Genomic DNA, 20,899 nt, shown 5'->3' on the forward strand with positions numbered 1-20,899 from the left:
AAATCAAGATGTGGGATGGAGTTTCACTCTATTACTGCACAGAATTAATACGGCATTAGTCCCACCTGAAGACAACAATTACTCTAAAAAAAACCCCCAAAAAGTTGTTCTAGCATTGTAACATAAAAGTCCTATTAGGGGCAGCTGGGTGGCTCAATCGATTAATCATCTGACTTCTGCTCAGGTCATGATCTCCAAGTTCTTGAGTTCAAGCCCCGTGTCAGGCTCTGTGCTGACAGCTCGGAGCCTGGAGCCTGCTTTGGATTCTAGTCTCCCTCTCTCTCTGCCTCTCCTCTGCTCTGTGTGTGTGTGTGTGTGTGTCTCAAAAATAAATAAAAAGATATTTTTAAAAATCATATTAATTGTATCTTAAAAATAGTGCTATGATGTGTGTGTGTGTGTGTGTGTGTGTGTGTGTGTGTAGATACATTAAATTCAGTAGACATTAAATTAGGCCAAGAATCATTATCAGGGCACAATTTATTTATGTTCACCTAGAACTCACTCTCATCTAGAACAATCTGAGACATCATCAGACAGTGGGAGGACTGCCAGTGGGCAATCTTGAGAATTGCATTTTAAAGTTTTGCTACTATTAGCTGTGCAATTTAGGCAAAATCAATGATTTCACATGAAGCCCTGGCCTCAGTTTCCTTATCTGTAAAAGGATGAGATGGACTGGTCTATATATCAGCTTTAAAAGGTCACTTCCGGCCTTAAAGTTTCATGATTGTAAACTGAGTAAAATGTCCATGAACAAGAATGCTCAGAAACAGCACGCTATGGCATATTTTCTTTCTGATTTTGATTCTCTCTCTGTTACTGAAAATCTAAGATACATGAGTCCATTTTTCTGCTTTAATAGGTACAACAGTGAACACTTAAGTGAGTCATTCTTTGCTGATTGAGGTGACAGAAGTTCCCCAGGGCTATTATCTGGGAGAGAATTATCTCCGCTCTATTGCAGGGGCGTAATAGCCAGCACATCAGCTCTGACGCAGCTCTGGGCTCCTGGGCCAGTTAGATAAGCATACAGAGCCTCAGTTTTCTCATCTGTAAAGAGAGGTTAAATAATTTTCCCAAATTCATACAGCTCATTAGTCTAAGACTAAAGGTCAGAATCTTAATTTGACACAACAATGCCTGTTGTGTGCTTTGTGGAAAGCCTGCCACTCACTAAACCCTCAGTCAATGGTGGAAAAAGGTCTAGGAATTTAGGATTAGTGTGTACAGGCTCCAGGCATAAACCTCTTTCCTCTCTCTCTTTTTCTCCCTCTCCTTTTTAAAAGTAAATATCCAAAATGAGTATACTTTATAATCATTTGCCTGTTTTTCACAAAAAGGAGCAGAGATGGATGTGTCAGAGTGATGGCTTTGAAATCTTTTTTTTTAATGTTTATTTTTGAGTGAAAGAAACAGGGCACAAGCTGGGGAGGGGTAGAGAGAGAGGGAGACACAGACTCTGAAGCAGGCTCCAGGCTCTGAGCTGTCAGCACAGAGCCTGACGAGGGGCTCAAATCCAGGAAGGTGAAATCATGACCTGAGCTGAAGTCCGAAGCATTATTAACCAACTGAACCACCCAGTCGCCCCATAGCTTTGAAATCTTATAGACCCCATTTGAATGCTGATGTTGCTTGTTATGTATATGGGATCATAGCATGTGACTAAACTCCAAGCCTCCATTTCCTCTCTGTACCTTGAGAGGTTAGGGAAATAAAATAAAAGAATGAGTACAAAGACTTTGACATTATGCCTGGCATATAGCAGACAACCAATAATGACTACTGTGTTATAGTTAATAATATGCTTAAATCATAATAGATTGGTAACAGGAATATTGATGCTATAAATAGCAGTATAAACAACCATCAAATACAAAGCAGGAAATATACATGGCTAGTCCTTTGGTTCAAAGAACAGAATTTTGGTTAATTGTGGCACTATGGTTATTTTCGGTTTGGTTCTATATTGCCAAAGACAAATAATTTTGCAGTTGGCCCAGAAAAAATACTCTAACCCTGGGAGACTGGGAAAATCTGAGATTTCCAAGATTAGTTGTGAAACAAATAAAGTAAGTTTCACTATTTCATAGTGGCTCAGAGAAACAGCTTCAGTCTCAAGCTACCAGGGTTCAAGTCCTAGCTATACACATTTTACTGATAGTATCATCTAGGGCAAGTTAAATGATCCAAGCTTCAAAGTTGTTGTTGTTGTTTTAAATCCCAAATGGTATAATAATAGCACTTAATTAAGAAGGCATTTGTAAAAGAGAATAAAGTCATCAGTTTAAATTGGTCATTGCAGCACCTAACTAATAGTTAAAGCTCATTGTTATTACCATTATTATTATTATTATTAGCCCAGCTTCTCCATTCTGTATACTTTTTCCTAATTGAGATCTTAATATGTGGCATATTTGCCAGACACTCAGTATTCTCATTCTCTTTCCACAATATATTTGTTGAATGAATGTATAAATGAACTGTCCCACCAGAAGCTGTTCTTTGAATTTTCACCCATCCCAGGGATGCAGAAGGTTTGAGCCATATAGTACCTACTCAACTACTAATTAGTAGATTGGCCTTCATCCAGTAACTCCATTTCTCTCCAACTTGAATTTCTCTGTCTTTGAAACCACCAGGTAAGAAAAAAGAGGAGGGGATACTGGGAACCCTGAGTGCATATGATGTGATGTGCTAAGCATTCTGCTAGGCCCCCTGCATGTAAATAACACAAGGTTTAAAAGAAATCTAGATTTACAAATCTTGCTAATGCTGACTGTTAGTTATTCAAATAAAGGCTGGGATTCTAGAAAATCTTAATGATTAAAGGATAAAGATTGTTTGGGAAGACAGCGTCAGATTATTGTCCCAAATCCATCACTAACCTCATAAACCAAATCCTAAGGCAAGTGAGGAAGTTGACTTTATGTGGGGTTGATCAGGGATCCCTGAGTGCTTTCTTTTTCCTTGTGTTATATTATCAAAAAGTCTAGGATTGGAGCTGTTAACCACAGATAAATTTCTTACACAAATCACGTGCAAAAAACTGCAGTAGAGGCAGTACAGGAAGGTCTTAGAGGCACTAGATTTCAGATCTCCCTTGGGTATATGTTTCTAATTCATAGAAACATCTAAGATTCTATTTTTTTAATACAAAAATAAATGAATGAATAAATAAGCAAGCTCAAGATGTGGAATTCATCTGTAAAACCGGTTTGGATTTGAAATACTAAGTGTGGTTTTGGAGAAGATCAGAGTTATTTCTTGATAACAGTTCAAATGGACATTTTGGGCCGGGAGCCATTAGTCAGCATCCGGGCAGCCTGGGAAATGAAAAAGGAAGAGAATAGGTCTTCTGTCAAGGGTTTTAATCCTCAAAAGTATCCACAGAAGAACACTTGGAGGAGTTTGTGATCATTAGAAAGGAGATTCGACTAGCCATTATTCCCCCCTCCCACTCTGGCTAAAAGGAAAAACTAAAGGTAGATTAACTATCCACTGGTTTGAAAGGAAAATAGAAATATGATGTATCTCAGTACTTAGGCAGAAGTTCGTGTCTGATGGTTTTCAGATGCAAAAGTGATTTTTCTTCTTCTTGAAATTTAAACAACTCAACAGTGGACTTAAAATCCGGATGGTTCACCACCAGCAGGTACACGGTATTATCTGGGAAGAGATGAAAAACAAAACTCGAAACGTTAACTGAGCTCTCAGCTGTCAGCCCTGTCTCCAGAAAGCAATTTCAACCCACCCCCAAATAGTACTTAGGGTGTCAGGCAGATGGAATATTTTCATCTCCTTGTAGAGAGAAGCACTTGTGATTGCTCCAAAGAAAAATGGCTAAAGGAAGAAGTAGTGACAGTCTCTAAAAACCTCTAAACTCCAAGGGACGGGTGGGGGTGGGGGAGGAATCCTCACCTTAAGAATGAACAGATCTTGACACTAAAACTCCAAAGAGCTTGTTAAGCTTTCTATTGCAAATGGTCTCAGCAAGATGCAGAGCTGAGATAAAAGAGATAAAAGATGTGGAGAATACCAATATGCTCAGGTACGATTTGCAGTGTAAAATGATCAATTCCATAAAAAGAACACCTGAGAGATGCTATCAAAGGGAAGCAGCTTCCGTGAGTCAGTATGGCTTTAAGACATAAAAGAGGCCAATCTAAGTGGTCAAGAAGGTGTGATTAGTGTTGGCGAGCGAAGTTAGATTATTACAGTCTTTGCCTTTAGAAGCGGCACGTCTTTGGAAACCTTTGATGTAACCAAATTGGTGTTTAAGGAAAAACAATACAAAGTTTAGTGGGTTGGACTGAAGAGATTTAAACAGAGAAGTCAACTAGAAGGCTCCTTATAGTTTGTCCATTCAACAAACAAGTGTTTATTTTAACTGGTGCTAAGTGCTACAAAGGGAAAACTAAAACCAGACAACCGAATGAAGGGTAATGAGATGTTTTCTTCCTGAGAGTCAGGGAAGTTCTGAAGAAGTGATGTTAAAGCAGAAAACAAAATGATAATAGGAGACCAAACCATGTGAGTATGTAAAGAAAGAGCATTTCCAGGCGAGGGAAGAGAGTGTGCAAAAAGCCTGAGGCAGGAGCTTCCTTGGCACATTCACTGAATAGTAAGGTTCTGGATGGAGTAGAGTGAGGGAAAGAAAGAGTGGGAAGCCTGCAGCCATAGATGTAGCTAGCCAAGGCCAATCTTAAGGTAAGGACGCAGGGCTTAGTCACTGGGGCCTTGGAGCCAAGGAGTAGCTTGACCTGAAGTTACAGTAGTAATCCAGGTGTGTGGGGAGACGGCACCGGGCCAGAAGGGTGGCACAGACAAGAAATGGCAAGAAAGGATAGGAGGACATTTGACAGGAAGCATCGAAAGTCCCTGATGATGGCTGAGGAGTGGGGGAGTCAGAAATCAAATGTAAGTGAGGACTGAAACACAGATTCGTGTTGTGTGCGGAAGATTCCACCTCTAGGAATTTTTCCTAAGGAAATATTCACAGAAGATATATATACAAGAATGTTTATTTTGGCATTGTTTGCAATGAGCATAAAGGCAGGAACAGACTGAATATCCATCAACAGAAGAACAATATTACAGCACTCCCATGCAACTGAATCCTAAACAGCCATTGCAAAGGAGCTCTAAATGCACTGTCATAGAAATCAGAGAAGGGAGTCCATAACGTAATGATAAATGCAAAAGCACTTTATAGAAGGGTTTGTGTAATATTACTCCCTTCTATTTTTAAAAGTGTACACATACCCAACAGTGGATTTCTTTGCAGTTAAAAATGTTTTAAAAATAAAATATGATGTTGATAAATGGGTGGGGAGATCACTGAAAGGGGACTATACACGTATATATAAAAGAAGAGACTTCATATGGGGTATATAGGTAAAGAAAAAAAGATAAAAGGATGAAAAATCAGTTTTCAACATTTTGAGTTTAAAGCAGCTATTGGAGAGGAACCCAAATAGAATAATCTAGTAAGCTACAGAAATGGAACTGAAAAGCCGACTAAAAAAAGAAAAGAAAAAAGAAAAAAAAAATACCCCATTAACAGTATTCTCTTGGAAAACAGGGACAGTTAAGGGGTGTGACTTGGCTGAACTTTCTGAAATAGAGCAAATAAAAGGAGGCAAAAGATCAGTCTTTTGGGGAATGTTCAGAGACTTTGAAATAAATGATGAAGCAATGAACAGGGAAAAGACTGTAGTAGGGTTAGAACTAAGATAGATAAGTATATTGGAATATCAGGGAGGAGCAATTTACTTGAAGGAGAAAGTGGTCAACAGCATAAAATGAGGTAGAGGAAGGAAGGAGGGAGGGAGGGAAGGAAGGTAGGAAGGGAGGGAGGAAGGGAGGGAGAATTGGGAGAAAGAAAGTTTGTTAATAAGGACATTGCTGGTGACTTTAGGGCAGCAGTTTTAGTCACTCACAGTGGAGAAAGTCTGAAAGAAAGATGGAAGGAGGGACTGTCTGCGGAGGAGATGGAGGCCATGAGTACAGACGTAGCTCTCCACTCCAGCTTTATATTTTATCACCTGGAGAACTTTTAACAAGTACTGCCACCCAGGCCTTCTTCAAACCGACTACTGAATCAGAATTATTGGGGCTGGGATCTGATCATTAGGCTTTTTATTTTTTAATTTTTTTAACATTTATTTATTATTGAGAGACAGAGAGAGACAGAGCATGAGCAGGGGAGGGGCAGAGAGAGGGGGAGACACAGAATCCGAAGCAGGCTCCAGGCTCCGAGCCATCAGCACAGAGCCCGATGTGGAGCTCGAACTCACGAACCGCAAGATCATGACCTGAGCCGAAGTCAGATGCCCAACCAACTGGGCCACCCAGACGCCCTTTCACTAGGCTTTTTAAAACTCCCTGCTGTTGGAGCTACTAAACAAGTTCAGTGAACTTGCAGGATACAACTTCAATACACAGAAATCTGTTGCGTTTCTATATGCTGAGTAGAACTATCAGAAAGAGAAATAAAACAATCCCATCTCCAACTGCATCAAAAAGAATAAAATACTTCAGAATAAATTTAAACAAAGAGGTGAAAGACCTATATATTGAACACTGTAAAACATTAATGAAAAAAATTGAAGACACAAATAAAAAGGTACAGCATGGTCTTGGATTGGAAGAATCAATATTGTTAAAATGTCCCTACAGTAATCTACAGATTCAATATAATCCATATCAAAATTCCAATGGCATTTCTTGTAGAAATAGAAAAATGGTCTTGGAATCTGTATGAAACCACACACACACACACACACACACACACACACACACACACCAAAATGCAAATAGCCAAAGCAATCTTGAAAAGAAGAGCAAGGTGTCATGCTCCTTGATTTCAAACTATATTATGAAGCTATAAAAATTAAAACAATGTGGTACTGGCATAAAAATAGACACATTGATTGGTGAACAGAATAGAGAGCCCAGAAATAAACCTATATATGGCTTGTGGTCAATTAATTTATGACAAAGGAACCAAGAATATAGAATATACCATGGGGAAAAGATGGGCTCGTCAATAAATCGTGTTGGGAAAACTGGACAGCTACGTGCAAAAGAATGAAATTCAACCACTCTTATACTATCTACAAAAGTTAACTACAAATGGATTAAAGACTTGAGTAGAAGACTTGAAACCATAAACCTCCTAGAAGAAAACATAGGCAGTAAGTTCTTTGACACAGATCTTGGTGATGATTCTTTTAAATCTGACACCAAAAGCAAAAGCAACAAAAGCAAAAATAAACAAGTGGAGCTACAACAAGCTAAAAAGCTTCTCCACAGCAAGGGAAACCACCAACAAAATGAAAAGGCAAAGTACCGAATGGAAAGGAATATTTGCCAACCACATATCTGATAAGGGGCGAATATCCAAAACATATAAAGAACCCATATAACTCAATAGCAAAAACAAGCAAGTAAATAATCTGATTTTAAAACAGGCAGAAGATCCAAAAAGATATTTTTTCAGAGAAGACATACAGAGGGCCAAGAAAATGTCCTGGTCCAAGAAAAGGTGATCAACATCATTACTCATCAGGGAAATGCAAATCAAAATCACAATGAGATACCATCTCACACCTGTTAGAATGGCTATTATCAAAAAGACAAAAACAAAACAAAACAAAACAAAAAACAAGTGTTGGTGAGGATATAGAGAAAAAGGAAATCCTTGTGCATTGTTGTTGGGAATTGAAACTCGTGCAGCCACTATGAAAAACAGTTTCCTCGAAACTTTGGAGTTTCCTCGAAAAATTCAAAATAGAGCTGCCATATGATCCAGGAATTTCCTTTAAAGTGTTTATCTAAAAAAAACTAAAACACTAACTTGAAAAGATATATGTTCCTCCATGTTCACTGCAGCATTATTTACAATAGTCAAGACATGGAAACAACCTAGGTGTCCACTGATGGATGAACACACACACACACACACACACACACACACACACACAGAGAGGAATATTATCCAGCCATAAAAAAGAACAAAATCCTGTCATTGGTGACAACATGGATGGACCTCAAGGGTATTATGCTAAGCAAACTAAGTGAGAGAAAAACAAAAGCATGTGATAGCTCTTATATGTAGAATTAAGAATTAAAACAAGGGGCACCTGGGTGGCTCGGTTGGTTAAGCGTCCGACTTTGGCTCAGGTCATGATCTCACGGTCCGTGAGTTCGAGCCCCGTGTCGGGCTCTGTGCTGACAGCTCAGAGCCTGGAGCCTGTTTCAGATTCTGTGTCTCCCTCTCTCTCTGCCCCTCCCCTGCTCATGCTCTGTCTCTCTCTGTCTCAAAAATAAATAAAACGTTAAAAAAAATTAAAAAAAAAAAACTAAAACAAAAAACAAAGCTCATAGATTGGTTGCCAGAGGTGGGGAGTGGAGAGTGGAAGAAACAAGGGTCAAAAGGTTAAAAGAAAAAAAATTCAGTTGATATAAAATCCCCCAGGGGTTTCTGTGTGCATCTGGGTTTGAGAATTAATGTAGAGACAAAGAAAATGGTTGCAAACAGAAAGGAAGAAATGGGGACGGTGGTGGCTCAGTCGGTTAAGCAGCCGACTCTTGATTTGGGCTCAAGTGATGATCCGAGAGTTGTGGTTATGATTGCAGGGTCATGGGATCGAGCCCCTCATCAGACTCCATACTGGGCATGGAGCCTGCCTAAGATTCTGTCTCTCTCTTCTTCTATTGCTCTTGTTCTCTCTCTCTCTTAAAATAAAAAAGAAGGGAAGGAAGGAAGGAAGGAAGGAAGGAAGGAAGGAAGGAAGGAAGGAAGGGAAAATGAGAGGAAGGCATAAGGGATGGGGGCAATATGTTGATAGTTTTGAAATGTGGAAAACTAGTTTGAAGACAAAACAGAGAAACCAGTGGACAGAAAGGCATTGAAGGTGACAGGGCTGAGAGAAAAGTGACCATGGTGACTCTCTGTCAGTTGATCTCTGTCAGTGCTGATGCCTTCAGTTAGAAAAATCTATCCCTGTAAATTTCTGGATCTGTAAAATTGTTTAAAATGGAGAACCCATAATGATTAGGGCTACATATTATTGCTATTGTAATTATAGGGATAATGTGAATGTTGGTATTTTTAAAAATAAGTGCTTTACAGGTCTGTAGTATGTTAGCATTCTCAAGCATTAAAGTGGTTATATTATTATATTTAATTAACAGAGTGGGCAAGTTTAACAGAATAGTAACATTAACCATGACTACACTTCACTGGAATGGAAGGAAATATTCACTTTAACATTTTTTTTAATTTGGTTTTGTTTTTAACAAACATTAAATATTTTTACCTTCATCTGTGAACGTGCTAATCCCATGAGGGTTAAATGAGGAATGATCGAATTTGCTTCCAGTGATCTTCAGTTCTAACACTGTTGGATCTTCTTCATTTAGGTCCATCAGAAGTATTTTGCCAGGTTTATCAGGTTCAAAGCTCTTTATTTCAGGATACTTTAATCCCTTATAAAACATTAAGCAGACAAAAAATGGGCATGTTACAAATACCTCAAAAGCTGATAGAGGTGGTAGATGGCACATGGGTTCATACTATCTGCTTCAGGCAATAGGGCTGCATGGGAAGCCTCTTGGTTGGCTTGTGCAATAGGACCATGAAGGGTTCTGGAAGTCTGGAAGCCATATGTTCCACCAGGCCACCCCACACAACACACAGTCACAAACCATCCTTTCAGCAGCAGGAGCAGCAGAGCAAAGCCCTATGTGTCTCATACCACAGCTCCCAAATCATGACAACGATCAAAAATGGAAAAGTAGACTAAATGGGCAATTGCTAATGAGCTTCAACCATATAAAGCAAGGAATATAGAGAGAACATTGGTTATGGTTTGTAAAATGTCTCCTGGCAGGTTCCTTGGAAACATCTCAGGGACAGAGATTTAGGGGAAGTCAACAATTCCTTTCTTAGTCTTCAAGTAGAACAACACAGCTATGTTTTTGTTTTTGATGTTGGAATCCCATATAAGATTTTGCTTGGAATATGTATTCTGTTGCTTAAAAAAGGAATTTGGAAGACACTGCTGTAGAAGATGACTAGTTTTGCATCTTCAAAGGAGGAAATTGAACTAAATAAATTACAACAGGTAGCCAAGAGTGTTGGCTTCTTTTGTTTTAAGCTATGTCACAACCACAGTGATTTGTATGCAGAAGTTCAACAAACATGATGGCTTCACTCTTCAAAGTGTGGAAATTGTGGAATGACCTATCAACAATTTTATATTAAAGGGCTTATTCTGGAAAGTGTAAAAAAAAAAGGTAAAATCTAACCAACATGTGAGTGTTTATATTTATATGCATATATATACATATAGATGCATATATATGTATACACACATACACCCAATTCAGTAAATATTTGAGTATACCACTTAAGGGCTTCAAGGAATAGGCCATTGATGGAAAGCCATTCTTGAACTCACTGGACTTACAAATCTTCACTAAATGGAAGACAAGGTAATATTAGAGTTCAGTGTACACATAGGAATACAAATATGCATAGAAGACACATAATCATAATTTTAACAACAGTGTAAATGCATATACTGTTTGTTTTTTGAACCATATGACTGCTTATTTTATTTGAAGGTGGTCATTGATATATAACAGGCTTAAATGAAAGACTTATGCTGCTTGTTCTAGAAAATGGTGTAGAGCACTGTAAAAGAGAGAAAACACTTACGGAGCTAATGAAAGCTAGTCCACTAGGAAGTATCTCCAAGTCTTCAGAGCCAGATTCTGCCAGAAAAGAGACTAGTCAGTACAGGTTGTTGCAGGCTATTGCAGGGAGCTATTGATCCTTTTCTTTATCACTCCTAACTGGAAAAAGAGGCTATTTAGCTCTTATTTGATAGATCCAGAATAATTAACTCTTTCATTTATTCAAACTGACTAATATGATTCTATAAAAATGAGAAAACATTAATATAACTAAGTGCAATTAAAATTTACACTTAATATATTTACTTATTTATTTTTTATTTTTTGATGTTTTGATGTTATACTTAGTGACAATACTTTATTGTCAAATAGGTTTCCATATGCATTTTTATTTTTTAAGTTTATTTAGTTATTTTGAGAGAGAGAGAGAGAGAGAGAAAGAGCACATGAGCAGGGGAGGGGCAGAGAGAGAAGGAAAGAGAGAGAATCTGCACCACCAGCGCTGAGACTGACATGGAGCTTGAACTCACTAACCATGAGATCATGACCTGAGCCGAAATCTAGAGTCAGACACTTAACTGACTAAGCCACCCAGGCTCCCTGTATTGACACTTTTAGTAGACATGTTTGTTTTACAAACATCCAATAATATCGAATATTGATATCATATCTATTTTCTAGGAAAAATTGCACTGAAAGATATCTGGCCAACCTTATTGATGCTGACTAAGTCTTATGGTCTAGACTGTCCAACCTTAGTCAACTGAGATAGATAACTCTAAACAAAACAAAACATAACAAAAACATGGATCTCAAACAAGCTGTCCTCAAATAACAAAGATGGTTGAAACCATCTGGGGACTTGAGTCCTGTGACACTCCCTGTTGGTTGCCTACCAGCTGCTATTTCCTTATCCTTTTATCTTTGCTGACAGAGCCTGCTTTCCACAATGGAAGCCAGATAATTACTTTCCCAGCTTCCTTTGCAGCTAGGGCAGCAGCCTGTGGTCTACCTCTGACTAATGAGATCAAAGGGGAAATCTGTTGAGAACTTCTGGGAAAAATATTCCTCCCCGATACTAAAAGAGGTGAAGCCTTGTGGTAACTGCCAAGGTGTACAAAGACCTTTTAAAATTTGCCCCCTTACTCACTGCTTTTTCTCCATCCTCTGTCCCTCCTCTGTAATCTCCTCAGGTTGTATTACCATTAAATCATTGTTCTGACTATTGTTTTTGCTAAACTGACAAAACAAAAACAAACTATCAAAAACTGTCAATACCTTGGCAATGTGTTGGTGAAATCAAAAGTCAAGTATGTTGGTATTTATAATTAACTACTGACTTAACCATTCTCTTTGGGTTCATAGTTCTCTTTTTGAACAAAATTAAACAGGTGCATTAATCAAATAAATAGCAAGGTGATATTGCAAGTTCAAATGAGATACTCCCTCCGCTCTCATACTTACCTATTCCTTTAACTAAATTACAGTTAGGAAGTTCTACTGGCTTTACTTCTCCGAAAGCATTAAGTCGTGCTCTGGGGGAGAAAAAAGGAACAAAACACACATAAAACTATTCAGAAATGATAATTAAGTTGCACAAGTAAGCTGCCTGTAAAGTTCCCCTTAACTGGACTTTGTCTGGATTTCAATCCCAGGGTTAGTGGTCCCTGAAGTCTGAGCAATTCTACCAGTCAAGGCCAGAGCAAGGCTGGTGGGGCCTCTGGGTACATTCAGTGTTTATTTAACAGAGGTGGATAGATCCACAAAAGAAATACACAGTGTCCTCTCCACAGCTCTGTGCACTTTGGCAGGAATAGGGACCATTTCATCTGCTGTGTAAGGAGTCCTATGTGGAAATTTGGGTTAAATAGCAACATGGTTCCAATTTACTCCATTGATGTTTTAGGGCTGCTGACAGATGGGCCTCCTACCCATCTGCCCAGTCTGGCTCCAAAGCCTGGACTGGGCATCTGCTCTCGGGTGTGTCACTTGAAAAACACAGGTGTGCTTAAAGGATTTATAACTTTAGAAAATCATACCCAAGGCCAGAATATAAAAAGACTCACACACACACAAACACACACACACACACACACACACACGCACATGCACACACAAAAGCAACTTATTAAATCTGAGTGCATAAACATCATGGGGAATATTTGAGTGGAGGACATAGGAAAAAAGGACAGATGTGAGAAGGAAGTACCAGCAGGCTGCCTAAGCAGAGCAAAACTATTGATGGGGCATTTAAAAGAACTGGACCACAACATCAGCACAACCAAGGGATTTAAACAACCAACATTTTTTTTTGAGAACTAATGATACAATACAGTCTTAGTGAGTAGCAACAATTATCCAAGGACCCCCAGAAATCTTATTTGGCTAGAGATAGGCTGAGAAATTCTTCATAATTTAGTGTCACAGAGGAAGAGGGTGGGCTAGAGGACATTCTAGATAAAATTCTCAATTTGGTATAAAATGATAGGAATTGGGGGGCGTTTGACCTTTCATCCTTTCATTCAGAAAAAGGCATGACATGCTCTTACCACAACGGCACTGGCTACCAATTCCACCTTTGGAAAGGGTCTGACCTAACAGCTTTGTTAAAGCGCCACAGTCTATCCCGAACCACCTCCAGAGTGGAGAGACACCAGGCGGGGTGCTAGAGCTCCAGGGATGGAAGACTAGATGGGGAAGGCCTGGCCTGCAAGCAAAGGGTGGTTCCCTGAATGATGGACTTGAACTTACAAAGTGGACTTTCAAAGGAAAGTTGGGATCTGCCCCCACGACTTAAGAAACTAAAAGGCATTTTAAAAATGGGAACCTGACATTATAATCATGAAAGTTCACAATAAAGAAATAAAAGGGGAGGGGCACCTGGGTGGCTCACTCGGTTAAGCAGCCGACTTCGGCTCAGGTCATGATCTCACGGTCAGTGAGTTCGAGCCCCGCGTCAGGCTCTGTGCTGACAGCTCAGAGCCTGGAGCCTGTTTCCGATTCTGTGTCTCCCTCTCTCTCTCTCTCTGACCCTCCCCCGTTCATGCTCTGTCTCTCTCTGTCTCAAAAATAAATAAACGTTAAAAAAATTAAAAAAAAAAAAGAAATAAAAGGGGAAATGATGATGCATCAGGAAAAGCATTTTGCATGGCACACACACACACACACACACACACACACACGTGTGTATGCACATATTCCCCACACCCCTAAAACAAAAAAAAAATACCCTAACATACGTAATACATTCTTAACTTTTCTATTCAAGTCTATTTCATTCATTTTAAAATGCTGGCCATAATCTACTAAAACTGCTATTGTGAACCACCATTTTGAAAAACAGTGGTCAAGAGAAAGCTCCGTGAGTATTTGTAAAGTGCTCCAAGGGATTCAAAGGACAGACACAAAAGATGTTAAAGGTGCAGATCCTATACAAAACACCACTAAAAAGTGACACAGAAGAAGAGACTCAATGCTGAGTGGGCCAAGACCTGTGAAAAATACCAAGGGTAGCCAAATTAGCTTTTCCTAGCGTCAAAACCACACAGGAAGAATAGGTAGGTGCACTGCTTGGCTCACAAGGCTCATCAAGCCTGATGGGATCCTAGAAGGCAAAGGAGAGCAGAACAGATCAGCCCCATCCTAATTCAGGCTTTTCTCTAATGGAAGACAACCTCTAACCTGAAAAAGGTAGAGTGATCAAGGAGGCATGACGACAGCACTCAGTTGCTTTCAGTTCAAATTTGTGGCTAAAAAGCAAATCATAGCTCAGCAGAATAATCATTGCCGCTGCAGCTCAAGTACTGTATGCATGCCTTCATTTAACCTTCAAACACCTCTCTGCAGTACTATTATTTTCCTGATTTTACAGATGACTAAGACTAAATGGCTTTCCAAATCCACAAGGTTAGGAAGCGGCTGAATTGAGATTGGAACTCAGGTATGAACGCAAAGCTCACATCCAGTCCTCCTGCTCAAGGAAAATGTACAGGTAACACTACTTACAAACCGGAGGAAGCGCCAGAAGACAATCCTCCCGGTGTTACTATAATCCAGCTCATATGTTTTTACCTTAGTCTCAATTATCAGGAAATATCTGGTCAAGAGCTTGATTAAGTCCAAATGTTCTGGGTCCAAGGGATAAAATTCGATGTCTGAGATGTGTCCCTGATTCCTAAGGCCTCTGAAGTCTGACCAGCAATCACACAATCCCTGCTATGAATTGTTCTTTGCAAAGATGTGCTTGCTTCTTACAAAAGAAAGCGAGGCTCTTTAGTTTATGTATTAAGAAATCCACTCTGGAACTTTCCTTAGGGCCGTATGCAGCCCCATCAGTCTACTTTCTGCCACTGTACACTCCTCATTCATCCAATATTCTCTTTTGGGACCTACTGTGTGCCAAGACCTGTGCTAAGGGCTCTTACACATACTTCCTCAATTGATGTCCTTGTTACCTTTTCCAAAAAATGTTTTTTAAAATTTTTTAATTTTTATTTATTTTTGAGAGAGAGACAGAGACAGAGCGCAAGTGGGGGAGGGACAGAGAGAGAGGGAAACACCGGATCCCAAGCAGACTCCAGACTTTGAGCTGTCAGCACAGAGCTGAATGAGGGGCTGGAACCCACGGCCCGTGAGGTCATGACCTGAGCTGAAGTCGGATGCTTAATGACTGAGCCACCCAAGTGTTCCTCTCCTTGTTACTTTTGAGACAATGATTAATTTTCACCTGATTGATGGGTAAGAAACCCGAGGCACAGAGAAACAAAGTACGTTGCTTCTTGTTGCTTTTTTAAAGGCATAGAGCTGGGATTGGAAATGAGGTGTCATGATACTAGGGGCCCTTTTTTCTATATTGCTCTCACACCACTTTTCATTTGTTCAAGCTTCTCCCTCCATCTAGAACACCCATGCCTCCTAATCCAGGGGGAAGACTCCTACTCATGACTTTCTGTACCTCCTCTTGGTCTATTGTGATAGGAATAACTCCTTTATCCTCACAAACCTCCCCATATACAGCTATCGGGTCTCCTACCCAAGTGTTTTGCAGTTACCAGTTTTTGGTCTTGTTGCTCACAGTAAACTCTGAAATCTATGAGTGAATAGCACCGCATCCTGCTCGTCCCTGTGACCCAGCAGGAACCCAGCGTCGGCAGAGAGAAGGAACCCCGTAGATGTCTGCTAAATTGTTTTCTGGAATTACTAGGCTGGTGCATCTGATGGAGAAGATGGTGTTGGTTGCATTGATAGGGAAGACTGGAGAGCAATTTGTTTGTCCTTAGCTTAGGGTCACATGAGGAATTATTATACTATATATTCAAACAGCGCTCATTAGGTGGATCATTCATAGGTGGATTTTTGAAAAAGCATATGGCAATAATAAAAGCTAACATTTACAGAGTACCTTTCATGTGCCAGATTTTGTACTTATCCTACCGTGATATGTGTTATTATCCCATAATTTTTTCAGGTGGAGAGACAGGCTCAGCATGGTAGAGTGACTTGGAAGTTGAAGAAATGGCATCCAGCCCAGGTCTGCTGGAAGCCACCCCTACCCTCTTCCCCCTGTAGTGTGGAGTGTGGAGAGGTTATGAGGTGGCAGAAAGGCAAACACTAGCTTTTAACGAGGGGAAACAGCGGTGTCACGCGTTGCAATCAGCAACTTCGGAGTGGGGAAGTTGCTATAGATGCCAGCTGTAACATTCCACACCCCACAGGGCGCTGTTTATATCATAGTCCAAGGCATTCCCTGGACTTGCCCATGCACACCCCACAAGGTCACAACAGCTGACTTCACAGATGGACAGGGGAGACTGCTGGTCCAGAGGAGCCCTCTCAGTTCCTTCCTCTGTGCTGTCATCACCTCAAAAGCGTCAGGGAACCCCCTCAAGACACTTCTTGTGTCCTTCTGCAAGTTCCCTCCAGCCCTAGGCCAATACAGTGTCCTGGGAACCTGCCCCACTCCTGTATACCACATCTCTGAAGAAAAGACGGTGTAGCCACTGTGGGGGTTGGCTTGCTCCTGATGCAGGCCTCGGGGCACGATCTCTTCCCTTCTCTTCCTTGGGCAGATTCACAATCTTCTCTGGGACTCAAAGGCTTTATTTCTAAAAGTGTAACAAAGGTAATTTACTGATCCTCCAGAATCTCTTGATCTGGTTCTGGCATGGGTGCTGCAGGATTTGCAGGTCCTTTAAAGAAGTGCATACAAATCTCCCAGGGGACCTATTAAATAATGCCAATGAGGATTCAGTAGTGTGGGGTGGGGCCTAGAATTCTGCAACTAGAGGCAGCTCCCAGATGATCTTCCTGCGCGCATCTGGTCCGCAGCCCGTTTGAGGAAAGAGGCTTCAGGGCCTTTGGAATAGTGCATGCAATTTCCCTTCCCTCTCCTGCCTGGGCTGTTCCCATTCTCCATCTCCATAACCCCCACCCTCTTCGCCCCACATTGCTCCTGTCCCTGAGGTTCTTCCAGACCCCCTTTCCATTCTAAAACCAGACGTCCAGCTCCCTCACACTTTCCTCTTCCCTTCTCGGTGGTCTGATTACAGACAGAAGTTTAAAGATTAACGCTCCCTCCCCCATCACTGAATCCAGGTGCTGAAAATAAAGCAGGAAGTTCTTAATTCCAAACCAGACCCCATATCTTCCCACTGTGGCAGCCCCACAGCAGAGTGTCTCCTGCAGACGCATTATCCATGACAAGAAACCACAGGTAACGCCAACAAAGGGACTTGCAAGGACTGATGTTATGTCGGGCTATCATCCATTATACTTTGTACTTTGGTCCTTTCGGAAAAATCAGAATCAGGCTAGAGGCCCAGAAACTAAGGCCAAGGTCCCCTTGCTGCCCAAGGATAGGTCCCAACTTTTTCGGGTTGAAATTTGTCTTGGTGCAAATCACTGCTATAGGATAGTCCTTTTCACACTACATCCCAGGGAGCTCTACAGGATGCTGATAGATGGTACCCAAAAAGGGGAATGGAGGTGTGGGCAAATAAGTCTGTGAAATGATGGCTTGTGTTGTTGTTGCTTATTTTAGCTGAAGAATTTTTCAAAGCTTCCTGTATGCCAGAATGCATTGCCAATCTGTAGGAAAGGCTGTAGTAGAAAACACTTCCCAAATGTATATGTCCAAGGAACATATTTTTTCGTGGAACAAATCTTGTGGCTCATGCTCCAAGGAACAAACTTGGGGAAGTATTAATGGTGAATCACATAGGCTAAGACCACACGTTGAGAGAGAAACGTTTTATGACTGGGGTAGGGAAGCTATGCTTTTACACAAAAACATATACAAAATGCCTACAGTCTTCATTCTCAGAGTAAATTAAGGAAGGTAAACCAGAAAGATAGACCCTCACTCCCTCCTTGCAGACCTGTAATCCTTTGGGAGACATCTTGGTGGGGGGCCTCTGCAAGAATGGGGGCAGAAGAAACCCAGGTACAGATTCAGAATTGAAAGGATAAAGCCTAGAAGGGGGCTTAGATCTTTGTATCTCATTTATTTTCATCCCAGGATAATACCATGATCTACACATATGCTGGGGAATGTGTGTGTGTGTGTGTGTGTGTGTGTGTGTGTGTGTGTTTGTGTGTGTGTGTGTATATATATATACAGAAAGAGAGAGAGAGATTTTCCTTTAGCACCAAAGAGTACTATGATTAATGAAAATCCACAAACTGTAATTTTTACATGATTTTAAAACCCACATCACTAACTCTCCATTACCCTTCTCTGATAGTTTGTGATTATAAAAATAATTAACAATTAGAAGAAAAAAACCCAATAGTTTGCAAAAAGTTGTTCTGAAAGAAAGCTTAGGGTCATATAAGTTTTTTAAAGATCCAAAATGTTCAATTTGATTTTTAGTAATGTTTTACTTCAAAGTAAATAAGAAGATGTTGACTAAACCTTAGGAACTAGGATGATCTCTAGACTTTGAACCCCTGTAAAGTTACCATCAAACTACTGAAACGTTCTTAAAAACTTTCCTCCCTTTTACAGTACCTTAGGGTTTATAAATACTTTAAGGGAAGCAGAGCACTAACATTTATTGAATAGTTACTGTGTCCCAGACACCGTGTTAGCTGCTTCATGTATGAGTGTGGATTATTGGCTCAGGCTTATTCAAGCAGACAATGTTAGAGCTGTGAAGTGATTTGCCCAAGATCTCATAATGGAAGGGACAGAGCAAGAACCCAGGACATCAAATGCGGGTTGAGCCAGGGTTCTTTCCTTCCCACACCCCTCACCCCTGCCCAACTGGAGTGGATGGGGTGGGGGGAGTAGACCCTCATAGGGTGCGTTTGCTCATACCTGATCTGCTCCACATGCATTCTGTGTCTCTGTGTGGCCTCAAGGTGACAATCTGCAAGCTGGGAAGATTTACACTGTGGCTGGGGTTTACGCCATGGCTCTTCCCTAACCTACACAATATCGGGGTGGGGGGGGATCCTTAGTCTATCCTGAAGAGAGATTGAGAAGTGACTCTGTTGCCAAGGCACACAGATCTTCATGAAAAATCAATCTGTGTATGCCAACAACTTGGCCGTCACACCAGTGACAATTTTTCTCCTTACCCCATGTCTCAGGCCATGAACAAGGACATGTTTTCAAGTGGCACACGAAAGTTAGACAAACATTTATGAAAACCCTGCAGGATGTGCATCTAAAGCTTCCCTCGGGCTTTCGGTTAAAAGACTACACCCTACTTTCAGGGGTGCTCCTGGGGTTGCCGAGGCGGGGGAGGACCAGGGCTGCAGCCCTCACCACAGCCCAACTTACTGATAAGAAGCCCGGTGATCCCTGAAGAGTGCCAGTCCCAGCCCCAGGAGAGTGAGCAACATCAGCTTTGCCATGGCTTGGATAGGAATGGATGGCTGGACTGATAAACCCGCCAGACAGGAGACTGGCTTGCCTGTGGCCTGAGCCTCTTGGGGACAGTCTCTGGGTCCGACTTTCCCTCCAGGCTCCTCCCCTCCCCTCCCCGCTGCACTGCAGAGGCAGGGGCTGCTTGCTCCCTGAGACTTGAGAGGGGAGACAGAGAACAGCTGCCTATGCCCTGCAAGAAGGGGACAGCCTGTTGATCGGTGGAAATGGAGAGCTGTGGGAAAAGAGAGCCAGGCTTTTATGAGCGCTCACTTTGTGCCAACAAGGTCCTAATCCCTTTGCCTCAGAGGGGTTCAGTAATGTGATCACAGTGATTCAGCCAGAAATGGCACACACATGGAAGGAAGGAAGGAAGGAAGGAAGGAAGGAAGGAAGGAAGGAAGGAAGGGAAGGAAGGGCGGGCTGTGATTAGAAGCCCTACGATCTAACTTTACTCTCAACAGGCTACCGCTGTGTGTCATCTTCAAACATCTGGATTTCTAGCATCTCAATCTCCAAGCACCACTCCTGACCTTACAGCTCAGCAAGTACATCACTGCATTGTTCATTTATTCTGGGCACTCGCTGACACTTGATGAGTACCTGTTATGCGCCAGAAATCAGTAAAATATAGCACTACTGCCTGTATAGTGCTGTGGGTAATGCATGCATGTATTAGGGATATGCACATATTCTATGGAAAAGAATAAAGCAGGGAAGAAAGATACAGAGCACTGAGGTGCCATTCAAAGAATGGGAATCAGGGAAAACCTCACTGATAAGGGGACTTCTGAGCAAAGCTGGAAAGAAGGTGCCTCTTTGTACCCATGTCTCCTTTCTCTCCTATTACCATGAATGAAGTGTTTCCTCCTTCACTAAAGGCCAGCCCCTCCTTTCCTTTTCTTCTCAAGGATTTTGGTCCCAGTTACACCTGTCTCTACTGCAGCATCCATCATTTCCTCTTTTCTGGAATAATGCTACCAGATGCCAATGTGCTTTAGTGTCACTCATAGTATTCTGGGGAAAATGCTCTTTCACTGCTCATTCTAACTATGCCCTCTTTCTCTTCTCCCTCTCTCTCTCTCTCTCATATATACATATATATATATATATATATATATGATATATATGTATATATATATGATGTATAGATAGATAGATATAGATATAGATATTTAAATATATATCTGTATCTATATATAGATATATAAATATATATATTTAAATCTCTGAAAGATTTGCCAACAGTTGCTGCTTCCATTTTATCATCTCTTGTAACAGCTCAATGATGGCCACAAATTCTTTGATACTTCTTCTATTAAG

The 20,899-nt window shown here is 41.0% G+C and overlaps 1 protein-coding gene across 1 annotated transcript in view; it reads right to left on the reverse strand.

Moving 5' to 3' along the window:
* Positions 1–19,598, reverse strand: part of PON1 (paraoxonase 1) — a 34,982-nt gene extending 15,384 nt beyond the window's left edge. Inside the window, exons 1-5 of the mRNA XM_007076691.3 lie at positions 19,493–19,598; positions 12,172–12,242; positions 10,730–10,785; positions 9,327–9,495; positions 3,543–3,669 (exon numbers count right to left, since the gene is read on the reverse strand). Of these exons, the coding sequence (XP_007076753.1) occupies positions 3,543–3,669; positions 9,327–9,495; positions 10,730–10,785; positions 12,172–12,242; positions 19,493–19,566 (497 nt within the window). The 5' untranslated portion in view covers positions 19,567–19,598. The remainder of the gene's footprint in view (positions 1–3,542; positions 3,670–9,326; positions 9,496–10,729; positions 10,786–12,171; positions 12,243–19,492) is intronic.
* Positions 19,599–20,899: the final 1,301 nt, after the last annotated feature.

This window comes from Panthera tigris, chromosome A2, assembly GCF_018350195.1.
Source record: "Panthera tigris isolate Pti1 chromosome A2, P.tigris_Pti1_mat1.1, whole genome shotgun sequence".
Lineage (NCBI taxonomy): Eukaryota > Metazoa > Chordata > Mammalia > Carnivora > Felidae > Panthera > Panthera tigris.